General features: G+C 42.3%; 1 protein-coding gene across 1 annotated transcript in view; it reads right to left on the bottom strand.

The window, feature by feature from the left end:
* Window positions 1-5,659: 5,659 nt before the first annotated feature.
* Window positions 5,660-27,685, bottom strand: part of PRMT2 (protein arginine methyltransferase 2) — a 38,442-nt gene continuing 16,416 nt past the window's right edge. Inside the window, exons 7-11 of the mRNA XM_082654371.1 lie at window positions 10,601-10,776; window positions 9,225-9,354; window positions 8,288-8,424; window positions 6,757-6,928; window positions 5,660-6,212 (exon numbers count right to left, since the gene is read on the bottom strand). Coding sequence (XP_082510497.1) covers window positions 6,180-6,212; window positions 6,757-6,928; window positions 8,288-8,424; window positions 9,225-9,354; window positions 10,601-10,776 — 648 coding nt within the window. The 3' untranslated portion in view covers window positions 5,660-6,179. The remainder of the gene's footprint in view (window positions 6,213-6,756; window positions 6,929-8,287; window positions 8,425-9,224; window positions 9,355-10,600; window positions 10,777-27,685) is intronic.

Genomic DNA, 27,685 nt, shown 5'->3' with positions numbered 1-27,685 from the left:
ATGTATTTTTTTCCCATGTGAATTGAAGTTTTCCTGATTCTTCTGAGTAATTACCTGCTAAGTGAATATGTAACGTAACCAGGACATTTTCAATATTACGTTATGACCTCTGGATCTTGCTGAAGTACAATGGAATATGAGAAAATGTTTGTTTTCGCCGGCAACTGACCAAGTTATGTCCAGGCCACAGTTCTGGCCAGACTTCAGTGGATTCTGCTTTCAATGTCAGTTATGTTTTCAAAGGCTTGACTCTTTGGATTTGTCACATGTGTGTCACCCAGTGGCCACTCTGACACCTAGGTAGAGGTCTATCCTGTAGTTATTCTCAGAGTCTGTGGTACATTCCTAAGGTCACATTCACGCATGCACAGCTTGAGGGCAAGCCGGGAGTTCAGCGACAAGCTTGTAACGTTCTTTTTCTGAGATCCTCCCTTTCTGGATGTCCTCAGTACTTTCTGGGTCCCTAGAGCTCTCTTCTTTGGCACTCCAGCCAGAATGCTAGGACTTGATTTACCTGCCCTTCTGCACCTTTCCTGTGACTGCATGTGCATCTGGGACAAGTGGTAAGAAGATACAGAAAAAAAACAATAATATGTTACTCATCCTCTTGGGACCACAGCTCCTTTAATCTGAGTGGAATGGATCCCTCAGAGTTTTAGGTGCACATGATACCTCTACCGTCCATGTGTTGACCTGGTTACTGTCCAATAATAGAATTTTCTGCAACTCAATCAATTTTACTGATCAAGAAAAGAATATTAGGAGAGGAAGAACATAGGCAGGAGAGATTGCGAAGACCTTTGTGGCCACTGTCTGTTATTCTGGAACTCAAGAGAGTGGGCTGGGTTATAGATCAACTACAAGTAGTGTTTGGGTCATAGACTAATAGGCGGGTGGAGGGAAGAATGCATGACAGTAAAGTAAAAGTGAGGTTGGAGCCCTACATAATTAAATGTTAGGGCAGAAATGGAACTGTGTGCATACAATGCTAACAAAAGTCTTTGGAAATTTTTTAAAATAGCTATAGGAAAATGTCATGCAATCGAAGCAGTGATAACAGAGTTTTTCATTAAAAACAGCAATCAAACATCACAAAGATATTGTGAAACAAGCATTGAACATTGAATATTGATTAGGACAATGTATTTATCTCCCAGCTCATCAGTGAAGATTTGAAATTAGATGAATCTGGGTTCAAGTAAAAATACCAGCAACCACACGCACAGTTAATGTAGACACAGGTGTTTGTTTCTTGAAATTCAGTTGCATTACCTGCAAAATAAAGATAACAATGCAAAGTTTATATAACCAAGTGAGGAAAATGAGATCTGTGATCTCGAATGTCTTACATACTAGATCCTGCATTAATATAAGATTATATTCCTAGATGGTAAAAATTATAGTGAAGAAAATGGGAAAGGGTGTTAAAGGAAGTATTATAGCTAAAGAAGTAGGCTTGGTCCTTGTATGTTAGAAAAGCTCTTTAAGTAGCTTTGCTCTGAAAAACATTCGATTGGAATAGAAACACTTGGGTGATGCTGCACAGCCAAATGAAAGGTAAGTGCCAATAAGAGAGAACTCACTATTTTATTGAATGAGAAGAATATTGTTGATGAGAAAGATTTTAGATACACAAATTCAAAACAATCTACATAAATAAGCTCATCAAGTAACTTTATCACAGTAGCAACCATCAATTCTATCCTTAATATTCCATGAATCTAATAAATCAGATACTGAAATAAATTTTAAAAAAACACAGAAATTGTCCTAAAAAATCAATAGGTAATGGCTCTCAGGGATATTTTAGCCAGACTACTTAAAAATACAAGAGTATAGTTGAACTTAACTCTAATGTTTAGGAGAAAAATTGTCAATTGCCAATTGCAAATTTGACCTTTCGGAAAGGCCTAGAATTTCCCAAGAGAAAGCCTAAATTAATAGGGATAAAACAGGAAGCTCACCTCCTCTGAGCCCTGGATTCTTTACTGTAGAGACCTTATCAATTCCTTGCTTTCAGACTCCTGAAACACGACTCATGGTTGGAATTCTGAGTAGCTGAGAAATCTCTTCCTATGAGACAGAATCATTACATTGATATTTTCTTCCTGGGGCTCAACTATTGCCAATTTTTATTCGTATAACAGAGGTGTGGTCCTCTTTAGACTGTTGTACAAAATTTCTAAGAATTAGATATTCAACTGTTACCATTTTGGAAATTTTCTTCATCTCTCAAGTTGGCATTGGGAATCTGGGAAACCTGTTCGTATTAATATTATACATGTGCATTTAAAAAATTCATCCACACCAGAAGAAGCCCACAGATACGATTCTCATGCACCTAACCCTAGCTAATATCATGACCATTATGTTCAGGGGCATTCAAGATGCAATGTCATCTTTTGGAATTTGGCCTATAATGGGCGATATTGGCTGTAAATCATTGTTGTACATTCCTAGCGTGACTCAAGGCATTTCTCTCTGCACAATTTCTATCTTGAACACTTTTCAGGCCATCAAAATTAGCCCCGGAAACTCTAAGTGGGCGTGGCTCAAACCCCAAACCTCCACATGCATTTTGCCTTCATTCCTCTTTTTCTGGGTCATCAACATGCTAATCTGCATCTGGATCATCACAAACAATGAGACCGTCACCAATGCCTCAGCTGCTCAACCCGGCTATTCTCCGGTTTACTGTAAAACAAAGCGAGGGGATTACAGGGAGTCAGCAGTATTTCAGAGTGCCATGCTCATCCGGGTTTTCCTCTGCATCAACCTCACGGTCTGGACCAGTGGCTGCATGGTGATGCTCCTCTACCATCACCACAAGACAATTCAGAATCTTCATGGCAACAACCTTTCTTCCAGGCCATCTCCTGAAACCAAAGCCACCAACACCATTCTGCTCGTAAGCTGCTTTGTCTTCTTTTCTTGGCTGCCTTACCACTTACTTGTCCTTAAAATCTGAAAGTAACATGTTGCTAGAGAGCATCATTGGATTTCTGTCCTCTTGCTACCCAGCCATGTGTCCTTTGGTGATGCTGAAAAATGCCAGTAGAATTTCCTGCCTCAACTCCTCCCGTGCCAAGATGAGAATGCTCTCTAATAAAAGGGAATTAATAGTGATGGCATGGTCACCACCCAGCCTTCCTCTCAATAGAAGGATACATTGCCATAAAAGTGTTTTGAAAGAAAAGACACAGTATTGAAAAGTGTGGGTTTTTTTTATTCTGCCTCTGGGCTCTATTCAAAAGGTAATAGAAAAATATAGTTAAATTAACCCCTGTGAAAACTATGTCTGCTGCAGGATTCCTCTGAATTTTATCAGATTAAGAAATCTCTCTTCTATTCCTACTTTGCTAATAATTTTTTATTATGAATGTGTTTCGAATTTTATCATTTTTACATTTTTAAAAATTACATGATTTTTACTCCTTTCCTACTCATGTGGGCAATTTACTTCCCCACTGCATTTGAGTAGTTTATATTTAAATGTTGATTCAGTCTTCTAGTCCTGGAATTCAAATATACCTGTTGATGATATTTTATTTTTACATATCACTGATTTTAACTTGCTGGTATTCACCTATAATTATTTTTTCCACAATGTCGTTGTATACTTTTGGTACATTTATATTGGTTCAATAAAACAAGTGGAAAATATTCTCTCATTTTTTATTCTCTGATAAAATATGAGAGAATATCCAAGGGTGCCTCCTACTCAGCGGCCCCAAGAGGAGTCCTGCCTGCTCGCTCAGGTCTGGATATCCCCCTAGGGTGACGGCCCATCTGGACCATCTGCTTGGCTCTCCCGGTTGCTGGAAGAGGACCCACACTCCCCCCATGGCCGACACCAGAGGAGGGCCCAGGAGCTCAAGATCCAACACAGTGAAAGACAGGATGGGTGAGTGAGCTGGACAGCAGGTTGGTAGAAAGTCGCCAGGATGCCTGTGAGTCACGTGGGGCACAGTGAGTAGTTTCCAACAAATGTGTAAAGCTTCTTGAATCTAATACACAGAAGAGAGAAAGTAGGGCAGAAACAACATGTACAGCAAGAATGACCCAGAATTTTCTAAGACTGACAAACAATATCAACCCACAGATTCAAGAAGCTCCATGACAATGTAATAAAACTGCTGAAATCAAAGACAAAGAACAAATATTAAAGCAGGAGGAGCAAAAAAAGGCACCGAGCATTGGATTCGACAGCACAGAGCTGTTCAACTGCGAACACGATTATCCTTCAAGGAAAGGGAAGACTGACCCCAGCGGCTGCCACTGCCCCCACAGGCCCAGGAGGTGAGGCTGCTTCCTCCTCACAGGGCAGGGCTGGGGGCGGTGCCTCTTCGGTTTCAGGGCACCAGGATGACCCAGCCCAGGGCCTCAAGAGTGGGGCCCTCACAGAGAGCTCCTTGGGTGGCCCAAGCGGAAGGGTCACTGCCACCCAGTGGGCTTGGAGGGAAGAGCATCAAACCAAAGAGGATTATTGTCCAGACCTAAATACTGATGGAACTTGCCTTGCTAGGTTTTGGACATGCCTGGGACTCACCACCTTTTTATTCCTTCCAAGTTCCCCTTTCAGAGTGGGAGTGTCTGTCCTGTGCCTGTCCTGTCACTATGTTTTAGAAGCACAAACTCATGTGGTTCCATGAGTCACCTCTGGATGAATCCTACCTCAAGTCTCACATATATCTGGTTTCGATGAGATTTAGAGGAGACTTTGGACTTCGGAGCTGGTGCTGGATTGAGTCAAGACTTTAGGGCTGTTGGGATGGAAAGGAATGTATTTGCAGGTGAGGACATGAATTTGGGGGACCCGGGGGCAGAATGCTATGGTCTGTGTCCCTCCAAAATTCACATGCTGAGGCCTGTGTTTGAGCTGCTGTAACAGAGTATCATAGGCTGGGTGTCTTATAAACAGCAGAAACATCTGTCTCAGAGCTCTGGAGGCTGAGAAGTCCAAGGTCAAACACCAGCAGATTCAGTGTCTGGTGAGGCCCCCTTCCTGGTTCAGTCTTCCTGCTGTGTCCTCACATGGAGGAACGGGACCAGGGTGCTCTCTGGGGCCTCTTTTATAAGGACACTAATCCCATCCTTGGGGCTCCACCCTCATGACCTCATTACCTCCCAAAGGCCCCATCTCCTAACACCACCGTATTAGGGATTAGTTTTCAACATATAAATTTTGAGAGGTCACAAACCTTCAGTCTACAGCAAATTCACAGTGTACAAGCCCATTCACACAATGTTTGAAACCAGGCTCAAGTCTTCTCTGGTCATAGAAGCCAGGTATCAGCCTTGGGGGTGGTTCTGAGTGGGAGGGGCACTTGGGGCCTCCAGCGTGTTAGAGGGTCTGGGCCTGAACACTGGTTACACGTGTGCCCACTTTGTGAAACTCCATCCATCTGTATACTCATGACTTACGCGGTTTGGTGTATATAATTTATATTTCAATAAAAAGTTAACTAAAAATCAAAACCACACACACCAAAAAATGCAGACATGTACCTACTGGCATGAAAGTTTCTTCATAATATTAGATGAGAAAGGTTACAGAGCAATGCACACAGTATGATCCGTGCTTTTGCAAAATAATGTATGTGCACAGAACCAGGATATACACCAACATTCATTTATTAAAAAATATTTATTGAGCATGTACTATGTGCCGACACATAATTTATCTGGAAGACGTCTCTACAAGTGGACTACCCCATGCAGAGCCCCATCGCATGCATCGCACCTCAGGCTCCCACGAGGCTCTGTGTGACCCCACATCCCACGAGCTGAGTGGGTGAGCCGAGGGCGGGAAGGACACGCACACACGACGCACGAACAGCCACCTTCACAGGAGCACAGGGTTGACGAGAGTGTCCTACGAGCTTAGAACTAGACCTGGCTGAGGGACACTGGGCCATCAACTACCCACAGGTGGACACCTGGAAACACAGCCCAGTTCTAAAGACAGGCAGGACAGTGACAATGGCGAGCGTGGACCCCGAGGAGCATGGGCGCATCTGGGGAGGGCCCGCGGCCCCGCGCCCTCGTGTAAGGGTGTTACCACCCCATCCTGGTGCAAGTCCGCAACTTCCACAGGACACGCGTTCCCGTCCAGGGCCGACGCCACTGAGTCGCGTCTGTCCCTCCACAACACTGCATCCCGCACAGAGCTGCACCTGTCATCTCCAGATGGGAAAGACTTTCTCTCCAACCTGAGAAAGACAACGAAAACAAACCAATCAGATGATAAATCATTTCAGTTTGATTAACACACAGTATTTCCTAATAATAATTTAATAGTGGACAAGAGTCTGGTATCCAGGTGCAGACTTTCAACAACAAACATTTAAACTTTTTTAACGTAAATCAGCATAAAGCAAAGCGCAAAACAGGTACTACAAAATAAAGGGAAACCATTTGATTATTTTCTTCCCTCTCCTGCATTAACCCTAAGTCTGAAGAGGAGGATTTCCCGTGGGCTCTGTGAGCCGTGAGCCCTAAGGCCCCGCCTGGCCACATGCTCACTTCAGCCCTCTAACTGCTGCCACGGCCAGAACACGACTCCACCGCACGTCCACATTGCCCACGGCAAGGCATGTGGGGGGAGCGAGGCTGCACCATGGCCCGGCCCTCGGCCCCAGCTCTGGCCACGGGGTCCGCCGGGTGGGACTAGGCATCTGCCACTGCAACCGCCACAGACCCACCAGCTGCCCGGACTGGCACCACAGCCCGTGACTCCACAGCTAAATATCTTACTTTCTGTGACCCGGGGTCTTGTCTAGAAGTGACGGACCAGCTCAGAGTGACAGACATGTGCCGTCTCCACACGGGGTTTCTCTGCAACACCACTGAGCCTGTGACCACGTCTCCCGCGAGGACGGACACGGGCTCGTCCATCATGAACAGCACCTGCTTCCAGTGGGTGGTGCTGCAAGACAGGGGCGTGGTGTCACCCCTCAGGGAGCCCATCGGGACTGCCATGCCCCCACCCTGTGATCAGACGGCTTCATGGGACCCGCGTGGACCCACAACCCGGGGGGCCTCCTGGACGCTGCACAGACTCCCTGGTGCCAAGGAGGCTGGGCCTCAGGGGCACGTGGCCAGACCCAGGTCCCCAGGGGCCGCCTGTCCCCAGCCCCTCGTGGGGTCGACCCAGCCTCCACGAGCTGGCACGGCAGTGCCCACCCAAAGCCACCTTCTCTGAACTGCTGACGCCCACGGTTCTAGTTTCTGCAGTTAAAGTGAGATACACGCTGCTGAAATCGTGTCCAAAAAAAGTCATAATTCCTGTGAAGGTTCAGCTGAGTGTGAGCAAACAAGTGCAGCATTTGGGGGAGCAGTGACACCCCGGATTCTGTAAGTCCTGTGACTCTCACACCCAAGCGCCTGAAAGGACCCAGGTCACACCCCGCAGTGAGGTTCTGCTGTGTCTCCCCTTCGTGTCACATCCTCCCTGACGCTGGGCCACCCCCTCAGCCACCGTGATGGGGGTCTCCCTCCCTGGCCCATGCCCTGCCCCCCATCCCGTCCCCATGCCACCTGCGTGTGGATGACCCCACGCAGACGCTCAGGTGGGAAACGCCGGGCACACACAGTTCGTGGGGGCCCCTGAGGCCCCTCTCCTGCGGGCCCTGGAAGGAGGCTCTGGCCAGGCAGCTCGCTCTCCTGCTCGACTTCCACAAAGGACGCTGAGGACCCCTGGGCCCCAAGACCGCGGGGTGTCTGACTCAGGCATCTGCGCCCCTCCCTGGGCCTTGCTCACTTCTGCCGATCACATGGTGCAGGGGAGCATTGGGGCCGTCCCTGAAAGGGGCAGCGGAAGTCCCCGAATGAAGGTGGCGCCCCCCCGAGGGGCCACTGTGTCCGGCAGCACGACAGACAAGGTGCGCTTCCCCACATGTAGGAGCAAGCGTGCAGCCTCGAAACCTTACTGCTCAGAAGATGCATCTCGGGAAACATCTGCCTTCCCCAGAAGTCGGAGTAAAAGCCCCTGGAACCCTGTGGGCTGTTTCTGTGTCAGATGGTGAAGAGCTGCAGCAGCGTTTGGGGCCACGGAGAGAAGGTGAAGCCTGACCATCCAGGGTGTCGGGGACCCCTGACCCCGGCCCCGAGGAAGCCCGATGCCAGGGGGGGGCAACCCGGACTCACCGCCAGCCCTCCCGCCCCTGGGCCAGGGCTCAACCGCGTCTGGAGAGATTTGGGCCCACTCCCGATATTACTAGATCTTGAAACTCGAGGCTCTGCCAGGCTTTGTGTGCTGCCCCAGGAGAAGGAGGGGCACACTCACGGGTGCAGCGGGCCCGTGCTCAGCACCAGCTGTGGCTCATCCTCCTCCAGGTTCTGGAACCGGACACTGAACCAGGCTGTGAATCCGTGGAGGGTGCCTGCCTTCTTGATGTCAAAGTGCAGCTCACCTTTCATCATCTGTGTTCAAGCAAATGAGTCAGAAAAGGGCGCTGGGGACCGGGGAAGCAGCTCCCGCCTCCATGGGGCTCCGTCCCGGATCCCACAGCACTGCCCCAGGCAGCCACGCCGTCTATTGCAGTAGTTATGCCACAAATCTGTAACTTGCTAGTTTAGCTGAACACATCAAAAACCATATTTCCTCCTAGGGAAAGTAAATGTTAAAACCTGCATCCTGAACTCAAAGGCTGCAGATAATCAGAAAAGGTTTTGAGCAATTTGGGTCTCATCTGCCTAATTTTCTGTCCCCAAATTCAGGTGGAATACTTCCTTTTCTCAATTCTTTGTACAAATATAAAGCTCCAGACTGAGTCCCTACAATCCCCAAACTAACTGAAGCCTCAAAAGTTCAGTTTGCACGTGGTTTTGCCCATCTAAGCTCCAGAAGGGGCTTCCTCCACCTCAGAGCAGCCCTTATAATGGGGTCGTCCGGAGCCCACACACGCCACCTCGTGGCCACAGAGGGTAAGTAAAAGAATTTTAAGAATTTTATCATCAATGGGAGTTAAAAAAACTTAGAAAAAAAATTTAATTCAAATTCCATGATGAAACATATAATTTATTTGAATCTGAAGATGCTGAGAATATTACACATAAATCTAAAAGTAACTGAAGACGTTAAAGAGGTTAACTATAAAGAAAATAACCTAAAAATACAAAAAACAAAATCAGAATAGGAAAAAAAAAAGACTGTGGGAAAATCAATAGCAACAAGTTTAACTTGTTTATTTGAACAGGAAGGAAGGGTCACCTCTTCTCACCTCGAGGTCGGCGATCTGCACGGTTCTCATGTCCAGCTGTAATATGGTGCATGGCTCAGAGAGACAGTCTTCTGGTTTCAAAATGTGGTTATACTTGGGCTTCGAAAAAAACTCCTTAATTGCTAAAGATCTGGGGAGAAGTCAAAGTAATTTTGCTCAATATCATTTACCCACATCTCAGGCTATCACGCCTCCTCTGCGTCAGCAGGAATTCTAACTCACCGGGCGAGAGGCGGGGCTGAGACGGCCAGCCCTCCGGGGACCCTCAGTGTCCTACTCGCGGGGTCTCAGCACACACCCAGAGAACACGGAATCCACGGGAAATTAAATGTTAACGAATGGTGTGAGGGGAGAACAGACATCTCCTCCAAGGGGCCAACCAGTGTCCCGGATAACGTGCGGCCTCAGCGCGTTATCCCCCCACCCTCCAGTTCACGGTGCGCCTTTTCCGGACACCACAGACCGTGTTCAGAGCTTCCTCCATCTTTCCTTGTCGCTTTCATTACGGAGCGTTAATTCGGGCAGCATGAGAAACCACACCCCACCCCCACCCCCTGCTCTTTTCAAACCTTCCCAGCCCTTCCCACACATTAGTCCTACATGAACCACGGAACGACTCTGTTGGAGACCCTTCCTCTCCATCCCCTTTGGGATTTGGGTTGAGAGTACATTGACTAGGGAAGATTCCATACCTTTATGTTGATACATTTTCTTTTTTTGAGTTTTTTAACAAAAAACAAAAAGGCCCAGAGGCCCCCATCTTGCTGCCAACTCCCCAGCTGGACACTTAGCAGGTGTCCAGGCTCATTGAACAGAAGCTTCTTTCTGCCTCTGACAAAGGGGCCCTTCCCTAATTCCAGGGCTGCTGCTGGGTCTCTCCTGCCCACGTCCCACGGCACCTCAGAGGGGACGCAGCCGACACGTGTCACTATCCTTCTCAGAGGAGGCGATGTGACAACCATGAAGGCCTTGAGAGAAGACTGTTTTATGTTAAAACCTGAAGCTCTACCACAAGCCTGACGTATGTTACACACGAGGAACTGAACTTTTGTGGAGCACCGCTTTCTTTGCCAAATGCCAGCGATGCCTTCACTAACACGTCTTCTGACTCCGGTTGAAAAGTTGCGGCTCCATTTGTTTTAACAGCCCACGCATTTATAAACATGACTTTATTTTTCCCATTATATTTGGGGTCTTATAAATGGGACACTTCAATTTCCCATCACATCTGTTGGTTTAAAGACCTGTAAGGCAACGTGCAAACTTCTTAGTCACGTGAGCAAACTGAGCAAACTGAGCTCAGCACGGTGGCAGCTCTGAGACCTGCAGCCCGCCCCGCATGCTCCCGCAGCCCGGGAGCGCCCGGTGACACTCACTTGAGGGCACTGAGGTCGAACTCGTAGGCGTTGTCCCAGAAGAGCACCTTGCTGCGGTAGTCCCTGTCGGCGCTGCAGGGCACCAGGTGCAGCGCGGCCGTGGTCGGCCAGATGACCCCGTCCTCCTTCAGCCACGCGTCCCGGGCATAGAGGATGGACTCGATCATGAACTCAAACTGCAGGGAGGGAGACGCACAGGAGACACCGTGTCTGTGCAGCCCCCTCGCTGCTCAGATTCTGGGGTCTTCACGTCTGTCACCTCCAGAGGCACAGAACGGGCTGAGCTGCCCGGCCCAGGGGAGGGCTTCTCTTGCGCCCACACGGCAGTGGTCACCGAGTCCAGTCACAGCCTGGGTTTAAGCCCCATCGAGCCGCGTGGAGCTCGGAACTGGGCGTGGCTAATGGGCGGGAAATCAGCCTCTCGCCCACCCCACTCACTCAGCAGTCAGCTGTCCCCACGTTCCTAAAGCCCTCAAGTGTTTCAGGGTGTTAACTCTCCAACAATATCAACCTGGTCTGGGGTATCCTCAGGATTCTCACCACCCTTTAAGTTGGCTGAAGTCACTTCTTAAAAACGTGGAACACCGGGGGCGGAGTCAAGATGGCGTAGTAGGAGGACGCGGAATTTGCGTCTCCACACAACTAGGGCACCTACCAGGCACCGGTGGGGACCCACGGACACCTAAGAGGACGGGAGGAACCCTCAACGACCGGCAGGAAGTGGGGGGAGTGAGGGGGAAGGAGAAGCAGAGGTGGGACAGGATTGGCTCCCCTAAGGGGCGCCTGGGGGAGGGGAAGGGATCCCACACCCGAAAGGGGAAATTGGGGGACCGTTGGGAGGGCAAAGGATCAAAAGGGAGCGTGTGGCCAGGTCTCCCCTGCCCACTTGGGCCCCCAGAAGCCCAGCCTGATCCTCTGCCCTCCCAGCCTCCGTCCTGCTGTGCAGAGCCCAAGCCACACCCCTACATTCGAAGACCCCCTCTGAGACCTGCCCCAATGCGCTGGGTCTAAACCCCACCCACACACCCCCAATCAGGGCCCTACCTCCAAACTCCTTAGCTCCACACTGCAGACGCCCTCCATTCCACGTGCTGCCTCTCCCCTTCCACCCTAAGCAGAGGCCCCACCCCACACTCAAACGTCACCCCCCACCCACCTAGGTCCCGCCCCACCCTAAACCCCGCCCCTGCCTATTCCACCTTCACCAGAACTCCACCCTCATAGCCAAGGCTTTTTTTTTTTTTTTCTTTTTCTTTTGTCCTCTTTTAGATTGGGGTTCCATTTTACCTTGTTGATTCACTGTCATTGATTCTTTTAGATTTTTGTGTTTCCTAATAAACCTTTTATTTTTCTAATTTTATTTTATTCTTTATACTTCGTTAGTGATCTCTCCTCCTGGCTTGTTGCTCCCCCCCCCCCACTTTTTTTTTCTTTTTTCTGCTGTGGTTTTATTTTACCTTGTTGCAGTTGTTTCAATTATAGTTTTATTTTTCCTAATATATTTTTTATCTTTCTAATTTTATTTTGTTTTTCATTCTTTGATATTGTACTGCTCCTTTTTTTCTTTATTTCTTCCTTTTTTTTTTTTTTAATGTGCCATGAAGCTTGCAGGATCCTGGTTCCCAGGCTGGAGGTCAGGCCCGAGCTCCCGTGGTGGGAGCTTGGAGTCCAAACCACTGGACTAACAGAGAACCTCAGACCCCAGGGAATATCAATTGGAGCCAGGCCTCCAGGAGGTCTTCGTCTCAGCACCGAGACCCAGCTCTATCCAACTGCCTGCCAACTCCACTGCTGGACATCTCAGGCCAAACAACCAGTAAGACAGGAATACAGCACCACCCATCAAAAAATATATATATAACGACAAAAAAATATGTTACAGACAAAGGAGCAAGGTAAAAACCTACAAGACCAAATAAATGAAGACGAAATACGCAACCTACCGGACAAAGAATTCAGAGTAATGATAGTAAAGATGATCCAAAATCTCAGAAACAGAATGGAGAAAATACAAGAAACATTTAACAAGGATCTAGAAGAATTAAAGAGCAAACAAACAGTGATGAATAACACAACTACTCAAATTAAAAATACCCTAGAAGGAATTAATAACAGAATAACTGAGGCAGAAGAACAGATAAGTGACCTGGAAGATAAAAGGGTGGAAATAACCTCCAGGGAGCAGAATAAAGAAAAAAGAATGAAAAGAATTGAGGACAGTCTCAGAGACCTCTGGGACAACATTAAATGCACCAACATTTGAATTATAGGGGTCCCAGAAGAAGAAGAGAAAAAGAAAGGGTCTGAGAAAATATTTGAAGAGATTATAGTCAAAAACTTCGCTAACATGGGAAAGGAAATAGTCAATCAAGTCCAGGAAGCGCAGAGAGTACCATACAGGATAAACCCAAAGAGAAACATGCCGAGACACAAACTAATCAAACTATCAAAAATTAAATACAAAGGAAAAAATATTAAAAGCATCAAGGGAACAGCAACAAAGAACATACAAGGGAATCCCCATAAGGTTAACAGATGATTTTTCAGCAGAAACTCTGCAAGCCGGAAGGGAGTGGCAGGACATACTTAAAGTGATGAAAGGGAAAAACCTACAACCAAGGTTACTCTACCCAGCAAGGATCTCATTCAGATTCAATGGAGAAATTAAAACCTTTACAGATAAGCAAAAGTTAAGAGAATTCAGCACCACCAAACCAGCTTTACAACAAATGCTAAAGGAACTACTCCAGACAGGAGACACAAGAGGAGGAAAAAAACTACAAAAACAAACCCAAAACAATTAAGAAAATGGTAATAGGAACATACATATCGATAATTACCTTACACGTGAATGGATTAAATGCTCCAATCAAAAGACATAGACTGGCTGAATGGATACAAAAACAAGACCCATACGTATGCCGTCTACAGAGACCCACTTCAGACCTAGGGACACATACAGACTGAAAGTCAGGTGATGGAAAAAGATATTCCATGCAAATGGAAATCAAAAGAAAGCTGGAGTAGCAATTCTCATATCAGACAAAACAGACTTTAAAATAAAGACTATTACAAGAGACAAAGAAGGACACTACATAATGATCAAGGGATCATCCAAGAAGAAGATATAACAATTGTAAATATATATGCACCCAACACAGGAGCACCTCAATACATAAGGCAAATGCTAACACCCATAAAAGGGGAAATGGACAGTAACACGATAATGGTACGGGACTTTAAAACCCCACTTTTGCCAATAGACAGATCATCCAAAATGAAAATAAATAAGGAAACACAAGCTTTAAATGACACATTAAACAAGATGGACTTAATTGATATTTATATGATATTCCATCCAAAAACAAACAGAATACTTTCTTCTCAAGTGCTCATAGAACATTCTCCAGGATACATCATATCCTGGGTCACAAATCAAGCCCTAGTAAATTTAATAAAATTGAAATTGTATCAGGTATCTTTTCTGACCAAAACCTATGAGACTAGATATCAATTACAGGAAAAAAGTCTGTACAAAATACGAACACATGGAGGCTAAACAATACACTACTAAATAACCAAGAGATCACTGAAAAGACAAAGAGGAAATAAAAAAATACCTAGAAACAAATGGCAATGAAAACACAATGACCCAAAACCTATGGGATGCAGCAAAAGCAGTTCTAAGAGGGAAGTTTATAGCAATACAATCCTACCTCAAGAAACAAGAAAAATCTCAAACAACCTAACCTTACACCTAAAGCAATTAGAGAAAGAACAGAAAACCCCCAAAGTTAGCAGAAGGAAAGAAATCATAAAGATCAGATCAAAAATAAATGAAAAAGAAATGAAGGAAACGATAGCAAAGATCAATAAAACTAAAAGTTGGTTCTTTGAAAAGATAAACAGAATTGATAAACCGTTAGCCAGACTCACCAAGAAAAAAAGGGAGAAGACTCAAATCAACAGAATTAGAAATGAAAAAGGAGAAGTAACAACTGACACTGCAGAAATACAAAGGATCATGAGAGATTACTACAAGCAACTCTATGCCAATAAAATGGACAACCTGGAAGAAATGGACAAATTCTTAGAAAAGCACAACCTTCCACGACTGAACCAGGAAGACACAGAAAATATAAACAGACGAAACACAAGCACTGAAATTGAAACTGTGATTAAAAATCTTCCAACAAACAAAAGCCCAGGACCAGATGGCTTCACAGGCGAATTCTATCAAACATTTAGAGAAGAGCTAACACCTATCCTTCTCAAACTCTTCCAAAATATAGCAGAGGAAGGAACACTCCCAAACTCATTCTACGAGGCCACCATCACCCTGATACCAAAACCAAACAACGATATCACAAAAAAAGAAAACTACAGCCAATATCTCTGATGAACACAGATGCAAAAATCCTCAACAAAATACTAGCAAACAGAATCCAACAGCACAATTAAAAGGATCATACACCATGATCAAGTGGGGTTTATCCCAGGAATGCAAGGATTCTTCAATATATGCAAATCAATCAATGTGATAAACAATATTAGCAAAGTGAAGGATAAAAACCATATGATAATCTCAATAGATGCAGAAAAAGCTTTTGACAAAATTCAACACCCATTTATGATAAAAACTCTCCAGAAAGTAGGCATACAAGGAACCTACCTTAACATAATAAAGGCCATATATGACAAACCCATAGTCAACATCATTCTCAATGGTGAAAAACTCAAACCATTTCCTCTAAGATCAGGAACAAGACAAGGTTGCCCACTCTCACCACTGTTATTCAACATAGTTTTGGAAGTTTTAACCACAGCAATCAGAGAAGAAAAATAAATAAAAGGAATCCAAAGCAGAAAAGAAGAACAGTCACTGTTTGCAGATGACATGATACTATACATAGAGAATCCTAAAGATGCTACCAGAAAACTACTAGAGCTAATTAATGAATTTCGTAGAGTAGCAGGATACAAAATTAATGCACAGAAATCTCCTGCATTCCTATACACTAATGATGAAAAATCTGAAAGAGAAATTAAAGAAACACTTCGATTTACTATTGCAACATAAAAATTAAAATACCTAGGAATAAACCTACCTAAGGAGACAAACGACCTGTATGCAGAAAACTATAAGACACTGATGAAAGAAATTAAAGATGATACAAACAGATGGAGAGATATACCATGTTCTTGGATTGGAAGAATCAACATTGTGAAAATGACTGTACCACCCAAAGCAATCTACAGATTCAATGCAATCCCTATCAAACTACCAATGGCATTTTTCACAGAACTAGAACAAAAAATTGCACAATTTGTATGGAAACACAAAAGACCCCAAATAGCCAAAACAATCTTCAGAAAGAAAAACAGAGCTGGAGGAATGAGGCTCCCGGACTTCAGACTAAACTACAAAGCTACAGTAATCAAGACAGTATGGTACTGGCATAAAAACAGAAATATAGATCAATGGAACAGGATATAGAACGCCCAAAGATAAAGCCGCACACATGTCACCTTATCTTTGATAAAGGAGGCAAGATTATACAATGGAGAAAAGACAGCCTCTTCAAAAGTGGTGCTGGGAAAACTGGACAGCTACATGTAAAAGGATGAAATTAGAACACTTCCTAACACCATACCCAGAAATAAACTCAAAATGGATTAAAGACCTAAATGCAAAGCTAGACAGTATAAAACTCTTAGAGGAAAACATAGGCAGAACACTCTGTGACATAAATCAGAGCAAGATCCTTTTTGACCCACCTCCTAGAGAAATGGAAATGAAAACAAAAATAAACAAATGGGACCTAATGAAACTTCAAAGCTTTTGCACAGCAAAGGAAACCATAAATAAGACCAAAAGACAACCCTCAGAATGGGAGAAAATATTTGCAAATGAAGCAACTGACAAAGGATTAATCTCTAAAATATACAAGCAGCTCATGCAGCTCAATATAAAAAAAACAAACAACCCAATCCAAAAATGGGCAGAAGAACTAAATAGACATTTATCCAAAGAAGATATACAGACTGCCAACAAACACACGAAAAGATGCTCAACATCACTAATCATTAGAGAAATGCAAATCAAAACTACAATGAGGTATCACCTCACACCAGTCATCAAAAAATCTACAAAAAATAAATGCTTGAGAGGATGTGGAGAAGAGGGAACCCTCTTGAACTGTTGGTGGGAATGTAAATTGATACAGCCACTATGGAGAACAGTATGGAGGTTCCTTAAAAAACTAAAAATAGAACTACCATATGACCCAACAATCCCACTACTGGGCATATACCCTGAGAAAACCATAATTCAAAGAGTCATGTACCACAATGTTCACTGCAGCACTATTTACAATAGCCAGGACATGGAAGCAACCTAAGTTTCCATCAACAGATGAATGGAGAAAGAAGATGTGACACATGTATACAATGGAATATTACTCAGCCATAAAAAGAAACAAAACTGAGTTATTTGTAGTGAGGTGGATGCACCTAGAGTCTGTCATACAGAGTGAAGTCAGTCAGAAAGAGAAAAACAAATACCGTATCCTAACACATATGTATGGAATCACAAAAAGAAAAAAAAGGTTCTGATGAACCTAGGAGCAGGACAGGAATAAAGACACAGAGATAGGGTATGGACTTGAGGACACGGGGAGGGGGAAGGGTAAATTGGGACGAAGTGAGAGAGTGGCATGGACATATATACACTACCAAACGTAAAATAGATAGCTAGTGGGAAGCAGCTGCATGACACAGGGAGATCAGCTCGGTGCTTTGTGACCACCTAGAGGGGTGGGATAGGGAGGGTGGGAGGGAGACGCAAGAGGGAGGGGATGTGGGGATATACGTACACATATAGCTGATTCACTTTGTTACACAGCAGCATCCAACACACCATTCTAAAGCAATTATAGTCCAATAAAGATGTTAAAAAAAAAAAAAGTAACTGTTCCTAGATTATATTTGACTATGTCAATTTCCTGGCCTAATTTTGAATAAAATGTTGATGTTTATTTAACAACAAAGAAAAAAAAAGTGGAACATCAAAGCAGGAGTGCCACAGAGGTCACGTTGCACCGAAGTCAAGAGCGGCCCAGCGCCCCTAGGTGCCCCTCGGGAGTGTTGAATTTTGAGAATTCTTTGTATAGTCAGGATACACACTGGATATGTGATTTGCAAATATTTTCTCCTAACCTTAGCCTGTCTTTTCATTCTCTTAACACTCTTTTACAGGACAGACATTTTTACTTTTGATGAAGTCCAATTTATCAACTTTTTCTTTAATGGATTATGCTTTTAGAGTCACACCTAAAAACCCTTTGACTAACCCAGGAACACTTTCTCCTGTGATTTCTTCTGAGAGTTTTATAGTTCTATGTTCTAAGCAATTAGATCTGTAATCAATTTTGAGTTCATTGTTTAGTATGAGGTATGAGGCTTAAAGATGAAGTTCTTTTTTTTTTTTGCACATGGATGGCCAACTGTTCCAATATAATTAGGTGAAAAGACTATCTTTTCTCCATTAAATTAACTTTGCCCCTCTGTTAAGAATCAGTTGACCGTATTTGTAGGAATATACTGTCTATTCTGTTCCATCGACTTACGTGTTTATCGTTTCACTAGTTTCACAGTCTTGACTACCAGAGCTTTATACTAAGTTTTAAAGTCAGGTACTACAAGTCTTCCAATTTTCTTCTTTTAAAAATTGTATCAGCTATTCTAGTTTGTTTACATTCCACATAAATTTTACAATGAACTTATCTACAAAAACTCCTGCTTAGATTTTTACTGGAATCGTATTAAATCTACAGATTAATCTGGGGAGAAGAGACATCCTTAGAAGGTTGTCTTCCAGCCCATGAACAATGTGTATCTACCGGCATCACGTAGTTTTCAGCATACAGATCTTGTGCGTTTTGTCAGATTTCATCATTTTGGAGCTACTGTAAATAGTATTGTACAGTGCTAGTATTTATATAAAAATATGACTGGTTTTTGTATGTTGACTTTGTGATCTTCTTAAACTTGCCTACTAGTCTAGGAAAGTTTTTGGAGATTCCTTGGGATTTTCTACAGAGACAATCATGCTGTTTGAGAAAGGGATGGTTTATTTCTTTGTCTTCGTTCTGTGTGCCTTTCACTTCTTCTCTCCCTTTTGCACTGGTTAGGTTTCCCAGTACAATATGGAGTAGAAGTGGTGGAGTGGCCCTCCCTGCATCACTCCTGCTCTTAGGGGGAAGTTGCCATTCTGTCCTAACAAGTAAAAAGCTGAACAAACTGAAACATCAAGAACTCTTCCTAGATCCGTAAGAGAAATGAGGTCACGGAGCAAACTGCTGCCCCCAAATAGGAGAAATTGAGAGACTAATACAGACGGTCCCCTACTTATGATGGTTCAACTTTACAACGGTGCAATAGGAATTCAGTAAAAACTATGCCTCAGATTTTGAATTTTGATCTTTTCCCAGCTAGCGATACACAGTGCAACGCATGAGCCACACAAGCCACAGCCCTGTCAGCCATGAGATTGCTAGGGTGAACGCCACTTCCAGTACAGTACTGAGTCAATTACATGAGATAGTCAACGCTTTATTATCAAATGGGCTTTGGTTATGATTTTGCCCAACTGTAGGCTCATGTGAGTGCTCTGAGCACATTTAAGGCAGGCAAGGCTCAGCTGTGATGTTCAGGAACTTAGGTGTGTTATGTGCATTTTGAAGTTTTTTGTTTATAAATTTATTTATTTATTTTTGACTGTGTTGGGTCTTCGTTGCTGCACGCGGGCTTTCTCTAGTTGCAGCGAGTGGGGGCTACTCTTCATTGCGGTGCACAGGCTTCTCGTTGTGGTGGCTTCTCTTGTTGCGGAGCACAGGCTCTAGGCGTGCGGGCTTCGGTAGTTGTGGCACGTGGGCTCTAGAGCACAGGCTCAGTAGTTGTGGCTCACAGGCTTAGCTGCTCTGCGGCATGTGGGATCTTCCCGGACCAGGGCTCAAACCCGTGTCCCCTGCATTGGCAGGCGGATTCTTAACCACTGCGCCACCAGGGAAGTCCCTGCATTTTGGACTTTGATATTTTCAACTTATGATGGGTGTGTCGGAATGCAGCCCCATCATAAGTCGAGGAGGATCGTACAGAGAATCACAACTTGCCAGGGGAGGAAACATGAACTGTGGTTGACAAGTTGCTGGGGCCCACTGTGGACAAGCCTGAGAGTCAAAGCTCCAGATGGGCTCAGTCACAAGGGTCCCCACAGTAAACGTCAGAGAAAAGCCCCCTCGTGCTTCTGACAAGTTCGAAAGGAAGCATTTGAAATACACCAGAGTATTCTGTTCTTCTTAACAGGGTCTGCACTCAGGAGAAACTAGTTAACAGAACCTAACCAGCTGGAGAACGAGAAATATCCAACTTGAGCCCCCTCCAGCCATCCTGTCCCACCTAAAAGAGGAAAAGAAACTGAGAAGCACCTGTGAAGTTCACAGTGCAGAGGCCCAGGCTCACTGAACACTGAGACCCCAGAAGGACCACAGAACACTCCCCAACCCACATCTCACCACCACATCACTACAGGCCTGTTTGCACTGAACCTTTATCCAGTCATCAAGCCTGGCTATCAGGAGAAAACCACAAGACATACTAACAGTATAAGACACACAGCAAGGCTTAGAACCAGACTCAGACACAGCAGGGATGCTGTAATTATCAGGCTGGGAATTTAACAACCGTGATTCATATGCTCAGGGCTCTAATGGATAAAGCAGACAGCATGCAGGAACAGATGGGCAATGTAAGCAGAGAAAGGAAAATTCTTGAAAAGAACCAAAAAAAAAAAAAATGCTCAAGATGAAAAACAATGTAACAGAAACGAAGGATGTCTTCAATGGGCTCGTTAGTTAGGACATAGCTGAGCAACAAGCCTCCAAGCTTGAGGAAATGACAACAGAAACCTCCAAAGCTGAAAAGCACAGAAAACAGGCTAAAAAATACAAAAACATATTCAAGGGCTGTAGGACAACAAAAGGTATAGTAGACACAAAACGGAAGTACCAGGAGAAGAATGAGAGGTGGGATCAGAAGAAGTAGTTGAAAAACTAATGATAGAATTTCCCGAAATTAATGTCAAACACCAACCCACAGATCCAGGAGTGCAGAGCACACCAAGCAAGATAAATGTGGGGGAAAAAAAAAAAAGTAAAACTAGGCATGTCATTTTCAAACTACAGACACTCAAAAGATAAAGAAAAAATCCTGAAAGAAGCTGGGGAGAAAAGACACCTACCTACTGGGGAACAAAGATAAAATTTCATCTGAATTCTCAGAAACCATGCAAGCAAGAAGAGAGTGGAGTGAAATATTTAAAGTGTTGAGAGAAAAAACCCCACCGACCTAGAATTCTGCACCCTGTGAAATTATCCTTCAGAAGTGAAGGAGAAATAAAGACTTTCTCAGACAAACAAAATAGAGGGAACTTGTTGCCAGTAGACCTGCTTTGCAAGAAATGTTAAAAAGTTCTTTAGAAAGAAGGAAAATGATATACAGGCAGATCTCATTTTATTGTGCTTCACAGATACCGTACTTTTTACAAATTGAAGGCTGTGGCAACCTTGCATCGAGCAACCCTATCGGCACCATTTTCCAAAAGCCTTTGCTCACTTTGTGTCTGTGTGTCACATTTTGGTAATTCTCGCAACATTTCAAACTTTTTCATTATTATTGTATTTGTTATGGTAATCTGTGATTAACATCTTTGATGTTACTATTGCAAAAAGATTAGAACTCACTGAAGGCTCAGATGATGGTTAGCAGTTTTTAGCAATAAAGTATATTTTAATTAAGGTATGTACATTGCTGTTTTAGACATAATGCTACTGCACACCTAACAGACTACAGCACAGTGTAAACAAAACTTTTATATGCACTGGGAAACCAAAAAATTCGTGCAACTTGCTTTATTGCGGTGGTCTGGAACTGAACCTGTAATATCTCTGAGGTCTGCCTGTAGATCAGAAACACGGATCTGCATAAAGAAAATCACTGAAACAGAAATAAATGAAGATAAAACTAAAACTTTTATTTTTCCTATTCTTAATCAATTTAACATCTTGTCCAAAATAATAGCAACACAGTATTTAACCATGTATGCTTATGTACGTATGTGTATCTATACTTATATATAATAAAATGAATGAAAATGATGATACAAGGGACAGGAGGGAGAAATCAGGATTACCCTGTTATCCTAAAGTGCTCACACTAACCATGAAACCTAAGAGTGTTAGATGAAAACAGACTCGGAACAGCTGTAAATACACATTGAAAACTGTACGGAAACCAATTTAAAAAGCAAAAAAGAGCAAGTATAACTGCTATGCTGAGAAAATGGAGTCATATAACATGCTCAATTAAAACCTCAAAAGACAGAGCACCTAAATACTATCGAAAATATTAAGAGAGCTGAAGAGAGAAATAGACAGCAATCCAATAACTGTAGGGGACTTCAATAGCCAATTTTCAACAATGGATAAGTCATCCAGGCAGAAAATCATAAGGCGACACTTGACTTAAACTACACATTAGACCAGATGGATTAACAGACCTGTACAACATTTCAGGCAACAGCAGCAGAGTATATACATTTTCTCAAGAACTCAAGGAACATTCTCCAGGATAGGTCATATGTTAAACCACAAAACAAGTCTTAATAAATTTAAGAAGACTGAAATCATATCAAACATCTTTTCTCATAGCAATGGTATGAAACTAGAAATCAATTACAAGAAGAAAACTGGAAAATTCACAAATATGTGGAGATTAAACAACATGCTCCCAAACAACCAATGGGTCAAAGAAGAATTCAAAAGGGAAATCAAAAAATATCTTGAGACACACAAAAATGGAAATACAACACACCAAAACTTATGGGATGCAGCAAAAGCAGTTCTAAGAGGGAAGTTTACGGTAATACTGCCTACATTAAGAAAAAACGAATATCTCAAATAAGCAAATCTAACTTTGCACCTCAAGGAACTAGAAAAAGAAGAACAAATTAGCCCAAAGTTAGTAGAAGGAAGGAAATAAATGAGATAGATACTAACAAGACAACAGAAAAGATCAACGAGTTTCCTTTTTTAAAAGATAAACAAAATAGACAAATCTTTAGCTAGACTTACCAAGAAGAGGACTGAAATATATAAAATTTTAAATGAAAAAGGAGCTATTATAACTGATATCACACAAAGGATCATAAGAGACAGTATGAATGATTATATGCCAACAAATTGGATAACCTAGAAGAAATTGATAAATTCCTAGAAACACAGAGCCCACCAAGAATAAATCATGAAGATACAAGAAATCTGAACAGACCAATTACTATTAGGAGATTGAATCAGTAATCAAAAACCTCCCAACAAAGAAAAGTCCAGGACCAAACTGCTTCACTGACAAATTCCACCAAAAATTTAAAGAATTCATACCAAACCTTCTCAAATTCTTCCAAAAACAGAAGAGGAGGGAACTCTTCCAAATTCATTTCTCATTCTACAAGAGGTCAGCATTACCCTGATACCTAAGCCAGACAAGAACACTACAAGAAAAGAAAATCACAGGCCAATATCCCTAATGAACATAGTTGGAAAATCCTCAATACAATATTAGCAAATCAATTCAACAATACATTAGGGGGAAAGGTCGGGGGAGGGTATGAATTGGAAGGTTGGGATTGGCATATGCTCGCTACTAAATGTAAAACAGACAATCAACAAGAACCTACTGTACAGCACAGGGAACTCTACTCAATACTCTGTAATAACCTACATGGGAAAGAATTTGAAAAAGAATAGATATATGAATATGTATAATTAAGTCACTTTGCTGTACACCTGAAACTAACACAACATTGTGAATCAACTATACTCTAATATAAAATTAAAAATTAAAAAAAATACATTAAAAGGATCACACACCATAATCAAGTGGGATTTATTCCTGGGATGCAGGGATGGTTCAACTTAGCAAATCCATAAATGTAATACGCCACACTAACAAAATGAAGGATGAAAATCATATGATCATCTCAATATACGCAGAAAAAGCATTTGATAAAATTCAACTACCTACCATTATAAAACCTCTCAAAAAACTGGGCATAGGTGGGACATACCACAACATAATAAAAGCCATATATGACAAGCCCACATCTAACATCATACTCAATGGTGAAAAGCTAAAAGTTTTTCCTCTAAGATCAGGAACAAGACAAGGATGCCCCTCTTACCACTTTTATTCAACACAGTCCTAAAAGTCCCAGGACAGCTATTTGGAAAGAAAAAGAAAGAAAAGGCATCCAAATTGGACAGGAAGAAGTAAAAATGTCTCCATTTGAAGATGACATGACACTATATATAGAAAACCCTAAAGACTCCACCAAAAACTGTTAGAACTAATAAACAAAATTAGTAAAGTTGCAGGATACAAAATCAACAAAAATCAGTTGCATTTCTATACACCAACAATGAACTATCAGAAAGAGAAATTAAGAAAACAATCCCATTTATAATTATATCAAAAAAAAAACCTAGGAATAAATTTAACCAAGGAGGTGAAAGATCTGTACATTGAAAACTAAAAGATACTAATGAAAGAAATTGAAGGAGACACAAACAAATGGAAAGATATCCCGTGTTCACGGATAGGAAGAATCAGTATTGTTTAAATGTTCATACTACCCGAAGAAAGCTACAGGTACAATGCAATCACTATCAAAATTTCAATGGCATTTTTCACAGAAATAGAAAAAACAATCCTAAAATTTGTATGGAACCACAAAAGACCCCAAATAACCACAGCAATCTTGATAAAGAAGAAGAAAGCTAGAGGCATCACACTTCCTGATTTCAAACTAGAGTAATCAAAACTGTATGGAATTGGCATAAAAACAGACACATAGATCAATGGAACAGAATGGAGAGCCTAGAAATTAACCCATACATATGAGGTCAACTAATTTTCAACAAATAAGCCAAGAATAGACAATGGGGAAAAGATAATCTCTTCAAAACAGTGCTGGGAAAACTTGATAGCCACCTGCATAAGAATGAAAGCTCCTTGAGACACTGGTCTTGCCAATAATTTTACGGATTAGACACCAAAAGCAAAGGCAACAAAAGCAAAAATAAGTAAGAAGGACTACATTGAACTAAAAAGCTTCCACACAGCAAAGGAAACCATCAACAAAATGAAAAGATATACTATAGAACTGGATAAAATCTCTGTAAACCACTTATCTAATAAGGGATTAATATGCAAAATATATAAAGAACTCATACAACTCAATAGCAAAAATAATAACAAAAACAACCCAATTTAAACTGGGCAAAGACCCTGAATAGATATTTTTCCAAAGAAGACATATAAATGGCCAATAAGTACATGAAAAAGTGCTCAATATCACTAATCATCAGGGAAATGCAAATCAAAACCACAATGAGATATCACCTCACACCTGTTAGGATATGTATTATCAAAAAGATAAGCAGTAACAAAAGCTGGCGAGGATGTGGAGAAAAGGGAAACTCTGTACACAGTTAGTGGGACAGACACAGTGGAGCTCCTCAAAAAATTAAAGATAGAACTACCATATGATCCAGCAATTCCACATCTGGGTTTATATCCAAAGGAAATGAAACCATTGTCTCAAAGAGATACCTATACTCCCATGTTCACTGCAGCATTATCACAATAACCAAGATATGGAAAGAACCTATCCATTGACAGAGGAATAGATGAGGAAAATGTGATTTTATATATTCACACACACAATGGAGTATTATTCAGCCATGAAAAAGAAAGAAATCTTGCCATTTGCAACAACATGGATGAACCTGGAAGGCATTCTGCTAAGTGAAAGAAGCTGGACAAATACTTCATGGTATCACTCATATGTGGAATCTAAAAAAATCTGAACTCAGAGAAACAGTAGGAAAGTGGTTGCCAGGGGCTGTGGGGGTGAAGGAAATAGGGAGAGTCTGGTAATCGGGCACAAGCTTTCAGTAACAAGGTGAACAAGGTCTGAGGATCTGCTGTATACCATAGTGACCACAGTTGATAACACTGTGCTATGTAACTGAAATTTGCTAAGAGAGTAGAACTTAAGTATTCTCACTTTAAAAATAAAGGTAAATATGTGAGGTGACAGATGTATTAATTAGCTCAATGGGGGCAATTCATTGACAATGTATACAGATATCAAATCGTCATTCTGTACACTTAAATACCTTACAATTTTGTCAGTTATACCTTAATAAAAGTGAAAATAGATAAAAGAAGTGAGCTTCAGGAGAGAGTAATTTAAAAACTGAGAATTTTTAAAACTTGGAAATGGGCCAGTAAGTGAATATCCCATCAATTTATGAAAACATATATATTTTTTAATTGGGGTATAGTTGCTTCACCACGTTGTGATGGTTTCTGCAAAGTGAACCAGCCATATGTACACACATATCCTCTCCTTTTGGGATTTCTTTCCCATTTAGCTCACCACAGAGCACCGAGCAGAGTTCCCTGTGCTATACAGCAGGTTCTCATTAGTTATCTATTTTATACATAGTAGTATATATATGTCAGTCCCAATCTCCCAATTCATCCCACCCCCCACTTCCCCCCTTGGTCTCCATATGTTTGTTTTCTATGTCTGTGTCTCTATTTCTGCTTTGCAAATAAGTTCATCTGTACCATTTTTTTAGATTCCACATATATGCATTAATATATGATGTTTATTTTTCTCTTTCTGACTTACTTCACTCTGTATGACAGTCTCTAGGTCCATCCACATATCTATAAATGACCCAATTTGGTTCCTTTCTATGGCTGAATAATATTCTATTCTATATATGTACCACATCGTCTTTATCCATTCATCTGTCGATGGACATGTAGGTCACTTCCATGTCCTGGCTATTGTAAATAGTGCTGCAGTGAACAGGGAACCCTCTTGCACTGTTAGTGGGAATGTAAATTGATACAGTCACTATGGAGAACAGTATGGAGGTTCCTTAAAAAACTAAACATAGAACTACCATACGACCCAGCCATCCCACTACTGGACATATACCCTGTGAAAATATGTATCTTAAGTTTACTTTTATCAAAGCATGTTCATGTCAGGCTCTAAACCAACATATGTGTGAGCACTGAATTAATTCACCCTTAATTCATGCTGATTAAACTCCCTACCTTTAGCTGCTTAAAACACACACACACACACACACACAGAAACAAAAAAGCAGAAAAAGAGAAGAAGAAAAGAACAAGGGCAACAAATAGAAAATGGTAATAAATACTGTAGATATCAATCCAACTATATCAATAATCACTTTGAATGCCAATGGTCTAAATACACCAATTAAAAGAGAGACTGTCACAGTGGATCAAACAACAAGAAACAATTATACGTGGTCTATAAGAACCCACTTTAAATATACAGTTATAGATTAAAAGTAAATGGATGGGGGACGTGGTCCAGTGGTTAGGACTCTGCACTTCCACTGCAGGGGGCACAGGTTCCATCCCTGGTTAGGGAACTAAAATCCCACATACTGTGCGGCGCAGCTCAAAAGAAACAAACAAAGAAGTAAATGGATGGAGAAAGATTTACCATGTAAACACTAATCAAAAGAAAGCAGAAGTAGCTATGTTAATTTCAGACAGAGCAGACTTCAAAGTAAGGAAAGTGATCAGGGATAGTGAGGGGCATTACACAATGATAAAGGGACAGCTCTCCAAGAAGACATAGCAATCTTTAATGTGTACGCACCTAACAACAGAGCATCAAACTGCATGAGCAGAAAAGTGATAGAACTGCAAAGACCAACAGATCAATCCACTGTCATAGTTGGAGACTTTGACAACCCTTTCCCAGAAACGGACAGAGCCAGCAGGCAGAGAACCAGTAAGGACATAGTTGAACTGACCAGCACCATCAATCATCAGGATATAATTGACATTTATAGACTACTTCATCCAACAACAGCAGGATACACATTCTTTTCAAGCTCACACGGAACA

The sequence above is a fragment of the Grampus griseus genome (genome assembly GCF_964374135.1).
Source record: "Grampus griseus genome assembly, chromosome: 5".
In the NCBI taxonomy this organism is placed as follows: Eukaryota; Metazoa; Chordata; class Mammalia; order Artiodactyla; family Delphinidae; genus Grampus; species Grampus griseus.
This window is presented reverse-complemented; position numbering and strand designations above follow the sequence as displayed.